Raw genomic sequence first — 6840 nt, forward strand, 5'->3', positions numbered from 1 at the left:
TGACGTAAATACACGTCATTTCAAATCCAAACGCTTGCTGCCAATGATGTGTATATATACGTCAATTGTGTTTTTCAACAGGGGTTGCTAGGAGACACTGTGGCAGAGTTCTCTCATGAATATCTTTGTACAATGTATTTTATTTATTATTATTTAATTTTATCACATTTGTGTGTTAATGGTTAATTTATTTATCTTTATCTGCTCATTTTTTTGGACTGGTGTTCTGTTTTTATAATTTATATATTCTACGTTTTTGTGTTTGTAAATGTTGTGGTCAGAGAGAAAAGCAATTTAAATTATCTACACTAGGAGGACCAATAGTCTTGATGATCCACCTGGAATCAGAAGCCAAAAAAAAACATTGTCCATTATACCTTTAAAATAATTTTTTTTAATACTAGTACAGTGCCCGTCGTAAGTATGTATTCATATAGTGGGAGAAGCTTAAGGCAAGGCAAGGCAAATTTAATTGTATAGCGCATTTCATACACAAGGCAACTCAATGTGCTTTACATGATAAAACATTCAATTGTTTAAAATCAATAAGAACATTTAAAATCATCAGTAAAATTAATTAAAATCATCAGTAAAATCATCATGACATCAACAACATGACAAAAAATCTCTCTCTCAATCATATGCAGTAGAGAAAAAAAGTGCCTTTAACTTTGATTTAAAAATGTTCAAATCAGATGCTGACTTCAGCTCTGCTGCAGTTTGTTCCACTTCTTTGCAGCATAACAACTAAAAGCAGCATCACCATGTTTACTGTGAACTCTGGGCTCCACTATCTGATCTGTGTCCATAGATCTGAGAGACCTGCTGGGTTCATACCCGACTAACATGTCACTGATGTATTTTGGACCAAACCCATTCACAGATTTATACACCAGCAGCAGAACTTTAAAGTCTACTCTGAGGCTGACTGGGAGCCAGTGTAAAGACTTTAAAACTGGACTAATGTGCTCTGACCTCTTTGTTCTGGTTAAGACCTGAGCTGCAGCGTTCTGAACCAGCTGTAGCTGTTTGATCTTTTTTGGGGGATTCCTGTCAGAAGATCATTACAATAGTCCAGTCTGCTGGAGATAAAAGCATGGACCAGTTTCTCCTGATCTTTCTGAGTCATTAAACCTTTCACTCTGGAGATGTTCTTTAGGTGGTAGAAGGCTGTTTTTGGATAGATTTGATCTGACTGCTGAATGTAAGATCTGAGTCAATCAGAACACCAAGGTTTTTGACTTGGTCTTTAGCTTTTAAAGATCGAGACTCAAGATAATTGCTGACAGCAGTCCTCTTTTCCTTGTTACCAAAGACAATCACCTCCATCTTGTCATGGTTTAGTTGAAGGAAGTTTTCACTCATCCAGCAGTTTACTTTTTCTAAACAGTCACACAACACCTCAATGGGACCACAGTCATCTGGGTTAAGTAGAGTTGTCAATTATGGCCAAAAGAGTATGTGTTTGAAGGTTGGATGTACAAGACGGTACGTAAGAGGTGTACATACTCTGTACTCTGTAGTGTTGTAAAGGGATATATTTGCGGGTGCAAAGCAAAATAGCGTGTGCAATTTCAGTTTATTTCTATGGGACATGCGCAAGATAAATGTTTGATTTTTTTTTTTTTACTCATTTTTATATTTTTTTTTGTTTGGTGTATTTTTCTGTAATGTATGTTTATTAGAGTCATTATGTGTATTTTTGTGTCTTTCTTATGTCTTTTTGTGCTTTTTTGTATATACAGTACATTGTTTTTTGTTGACATTTCAGGGTGATTCTGGAGTCATTTTGTGTATTTTTGTAGCTTTTTTGGTGTTGTTTTGTGCATTTCTAATGTTTTGTGTACTTTTTGTATACATATTGTTTAGTTTTTTTTATTTTCCTAATTTAGTATATTTTTATTATAAATACCTTGTGGAGTGAGAGCGTGTTTTGAGCAAGTATGAGCTCTGTCTGTCCCTAAACACCAGAGATATTCCTTGCTTTATATAAATAATAAATAAAGCTGTTATTGTGATGTGTTTCTCCCTTAGTTCTTTATATAATATATTATTAAAGTTTGATGGGAAACCAAAGACCTCTACATCTGACAGTTTTGTAAATATGTGTATTAAATAGCAAAAATATTTTCAAAAAGTAAATTAATGAACTCTTTTCTTTTTGTGTTTCTTATTGTAACATTTTAAATGAAAAGATGCAATAATTTTCTAAGAAGAGTCATTAATAATAATGATGTTTTTTTTTCCTTCTCAGAGCGTTGATCCAAACGATGCTGGAGCGATGTGATCGTTTCCTGTGGTCCCAGCATGCTTAGCTTCTGGAGGAAAAACACCATAGAGTTAAAGTAGATTGTCCTCATTAACAAACATTAAGGCTGCGACTTTAGTTCAACACTGTGATGTTTTTAAAGCTTTCTGATCAAAAGATTAAATGTCTTTACTTGTTATAATGATGTACATTTTTTTCTAAAGCCAATTATTGACATTATGCTCCGCATGCAAATGTTATACAATGTTTATGTGCCTTATGTGTGTGATTAAATCGTGTTATAAAGGAAAAAAATTAAGTTCAATTAATATATGAAAGCAAATATTTAGGAGCTGACTTCATCTGAATAAAACCTGTGCAGCATTTTTTACCGTGTTGTGTTCATTTTTAAACTGTATTATCAGCCTTTGTTTCATAATGTGGTGAATTTGTATATTTTTTTGTACATCAGCGAGAACAAAATTAGGTGAACTTGTTTCCCACAGCCACAGTTTTAGGTTTTCTCCCTCGCTTCTCTGTATTATTAATGTAAGATGTTCTTTCCAAATTGAATAAAAACTCTTCTCTGTGGAAAGCTTTAGCCCTGAGCGCTGTGCATTGGAGGATTTACAAGCAGAAATAAAATGGGTGGGAGTAATCCTTCAAAATGAGCTTAATTTGAAATACAAGTCTAAACAAAAAAAAAAAAAACATTCAAAGATACAAACCAAAATCCACCAATGCATCGACACTGGTGCACTGGTACCTTTTGATGTGAGACAGGTACCAGTGCATCAAAGGTACACATCAAAGCCTTTGATGTGTCCCACACATCAAAGGCTTTTAACCCGAACCCTTGTAGCTCCTACTGCTGTACACTTAAAAACAAATAATGTAATGTTATACAATGTAGCTCTACAGTAAATTTTACCTATCCTTTTAAAGACTAGTATAACTTTAAAAATATTAATCTGTAAGCACACAATACAAGATCTTATTCAGAATTATCACTTGATTTATTTAATGATTTATTCTACCAGCATTGTCTTTGAGAATCAATTTTATTTTTTTATGGAAAAATAAATCTACCAAACATTAGTTGATTGAACATCAGTTTTACAACATGTATTATTCACCCTGAAACTGTAAAATAAGAACTCACTACAACTTTAATAAGATGATGAACATCACTCTGTAATGTTTGGATGAATTTGAGAGTCTGAGTCATAAATCGTTCTCCACGCAACATCATGTTCTGTATTTTGTTTTCATGTTAGTCAAAGCTGAAATTCCAGGCTTGTAAGAAGTAAACGCTCGAAGGTATCAAAAAAGATGTATATTTTATTTTTTTTAAAAGAACTATGAGAATATTTTCAATGCAGTTTCTCAGTGACCCGGTTATGGACTGTCTCTCAATAATTACATGATAACAAACACCACTTTCTGTCGATAATGTTTCATTTTAAACAGTGACTCATATGTCCATGTCCAGCTGCATGCTGGGAAATGACCAAGTTCCATGTTAAACTCCATAAAGAGAGTCTGTGTCTTTAAGACTCAGGGTTTCCCCTGCACGTCTTTGATGGTCCAGGTGTGAGATACCATCAGTGCCATTTCATTACACTTTCATTATTGATAGTATTACTATCACTGCTGAGCACCAGCTCCCACAGTTTGAGAAACAACCTGTTCTCAAAACTGTTCCTAATATTTGACCAGTGGGAGAAAAATAATCTGCACCCTCATTTCTCACACCCTTCAGTTTTATTTTTTTTATTTCTCTGATCCCAAAAACTCAGTTACTCTGAATCAATATGTGGTGACAGACATGGCTTTGTTTCTGAATCTGATGATTTAATAAAATTATTATTCACTGTGACTCTAAGGCCATCCTCTGCTACTTTGACAGTGTTTCAGCAGGAGTTACTGTCCACTGTTATCCATGAAGTTTATTATTATTTTTATAATCATCTTAATTGAAATCCTTGTTTTAATCTGAAATAAAATGGATTAAAAGTGACCAAAAATGGTGGAAAAGGTGGTGATTAAGGATTTTTTTTTAAAAAAAACACAGAAATTTGTTAAACGTTTCAAATTAGAGTGGGAAAAAATGGACAGAAAAAGTGGTAAAAAAGAGTTCAAAGTATCAACATTGGAACAATTAGATTAAACTGGCAAATGTTTGCCATGGCAAATGGTGAATGTGGTTAAAATGGCCAAAATAAGCATGAAATATGGGGAAAAGAGGTTGAAAGTGACAATAATCTGTCAACATATGTGACATTGGGTGGAAAAGTGATGGAAAGGGTTTAAAAGTGCTGAAAATATCGTGAAAGTAAAAAAGATGTGCAGAAAAAAGTTTTGTAATTTGATGGAGAAGTGGCTGAGGGGAGTAATGTAACAAGAATGCATTAAAAGGAGCAAAAAAAGTGATAAAATATGGCAAGTTTGGTGTAGTTGCAGAAAAAGGGTAAAAAAAAAATTTAAAAAAAAGCAATTATTGGCTCATATTGTTCAGAAACTATTCTTAGTTTCATGAAGGCATCTGGCGACCCCATCTCAGTGTCCCGCGACCCCAAATGGGGTCCCGACCCCAAGGTTGGGAACCCCTGCTCTAGATAACATGCAAATCTAATGCAGAACTTACAGAGGTGGAACAAGTTGGGGAATCAGCAATGATACACCAAAGATGCACAAAGAGAGTGACCCACAGTGTAATATTGTCTGAAGTGTAAAAAAAAACTCCTTGCAAAGTAAATGTTGGTTTTGAAACCCAAAATAATCAAATTAATTTTATTTTCACCTGCAACAGAACAGGCATCAGTCATTAAACAATTACCAAATCTATACAGAAAGAAGGAAAAACTCACTATGAATAAGAGATGACAGAAAAATAATGCTATAGTTCTCAATCCAGAAATGAACACAATTTTATCACAAATTTCTGCACAACTCACATGACTAACATCTAAAGTCACATGATAACGCTGGTCAAAATATGAGATCTTTTGAAATTATGTGTAAAATTAATAAATACTACTACTTCAATATGCTCAATTTGTATTATAATCATGCCAGTTTATGGATATATCAAACATTTTCATGTAATTATTTTTATTTTATTTTGTTTAAACCACTAACTGGTGTTGACGTTGAGGACCCAAATGCTGAGGGATGAGAAAGAAAAAACCTGTAACTTAAAAACAACAAACTATAATGTACTGGGAAAGATGAGAAAAAAGACTGACAAACCACAGCATCAACAACAATCCACCAGTAAACACTGGTTGTACAAGCACTACTTAGATAGTGAGAGAAGGCAATCAGGGAGATGAGCTTCACCTGAGTGGAGACAGGAGGGAAATCCTCCCAGTCTCTGCACTTACACACTGGCAGGACATGGGATGTAATACACAGGAAGGAATCCTGGACCCACAAATGGGGAATGACTAAACAATACATGTCAACTTACCACCTCTACATGGTGGAGGTCCTGAAAGCTCACTGCACAACAAAACACAAAGGCCAAGAACGACACAAAAGCAAACACAGAAGTAAATACCCACAAAGAAGAGTGTGGTTAACGGTGGTTAAAAATCCATGAAGGAGAGTTAGAAAGTTAGAAACAAATACTTTCAGTAAAATGTAAATACAGTATGTATCTATAAATGACATAATTATTAGTCATAGGATTTGCTGCCTGCAGGGGTGGAGCAGCAGTCTTAAAAGTGAGGGTGTTCTAAAGGCAACTGTTGACCCTCAATTTAGTTTATGAAATGAATTCACTGAAACCATGATAAAGCTATTATTAAGTCATTGATTCTCAACATGTGGCTCTTTATGTCATAATTATTAGAACGGTGGGTAGGACCCTATTGTAACGCACCTTGTCTTTATTATTATTATTATTATTTATATTGTTTTATTTACGGTAAAATTATTGCATTTTTGAAGGTCTAAACACGTTCAAAAACTCATGAAAATTTGTATGCATATTAGGACTGGTGAAAAATTTCAAATTTTTTTTTTGCCACTTTTCATCCAAATAAGCTACCTTTTGCCCAATAAATAACACTTTGTTCCTTTTTCCCTACATTTTGCCTCTTTTTGTCCCACATTTTGCCCTTTTTCACTATAGTTTGCCACATTTTGCTCATTTAAGCTACTTTTTATCATTACATACCACCTGGTTCCTCTTTTCGGTCAATTTTTTTGCCACTCTTGACTGTTCTTTAGTCACTTTCACTCTTTTGTTGCCACGTTTTAGCCACTTTTGAACCATTTTTTTTTTTTTGCCACCTGTTTTTCATTTTTTTGTCACTTCACTCATCACTGTTAACTCATTGTTGACCTTCATCAAATGTCTGGCTGTGATTGGCTGATCACCAATCAATCAATCTAACTGGACCAATACATTTTAAACAATGAATTCCTCTGTAAAAAGTGAGAGGGATTCATTTTTGTTTTAATGAAAGTGTGGGTGTCTCATCCCCCATGGGTGAGATGTACCTACATGTCGGTAATTGTTCAATTCTAACTTTTCTTTGTGGATTTTTATGTTGTAATGTGTTTATCATAAAAGACTAGAACCA

The 6840-nt window shown here is 34.2% G+C and overlaps 1 protein-coding gene across 1 annotated transcript in view; it reads left to right on the forward strand.

The window, feature by feature from the left end:
* The window catches only part of hps5 (HPS5 biogenesis of lysosomal organelles complex 2 subunit 2), a 32389-nt gene extending 29755 nt beyond the window's left edge, over nucleotides 1-2634 (forward strand). Inside the window, exon 23 of the mRNA XM_028449400.1 lies at nucleotides 2255-2634. Within this exon, the coding sequence (XP_028305201.1) occupies nucleotides 2255-2315 (61 nt within the window). The 3' untranslated portion in view covers nucleotides 2316-2634. The remainder of the gene's footprint in view (nucleotides 1-2254) is intronic.
* Nucleotides 2635-6840: the final 4206 nt, after the last annotated feature.

This window comes from Gouania willdenowi, chromosome 6, assembly GCF_900634775.1.
Source record: "Gouania willdenowi chromosome 6, fGouWil2.1, whole genome shotgun sequence".
Lineage (NCBI taxonomy): Eukaryota > Metazoa > Chordata > Actinopteri > Blenniiformes > Gobiesocidae > Gouania > Gouania willdenowi.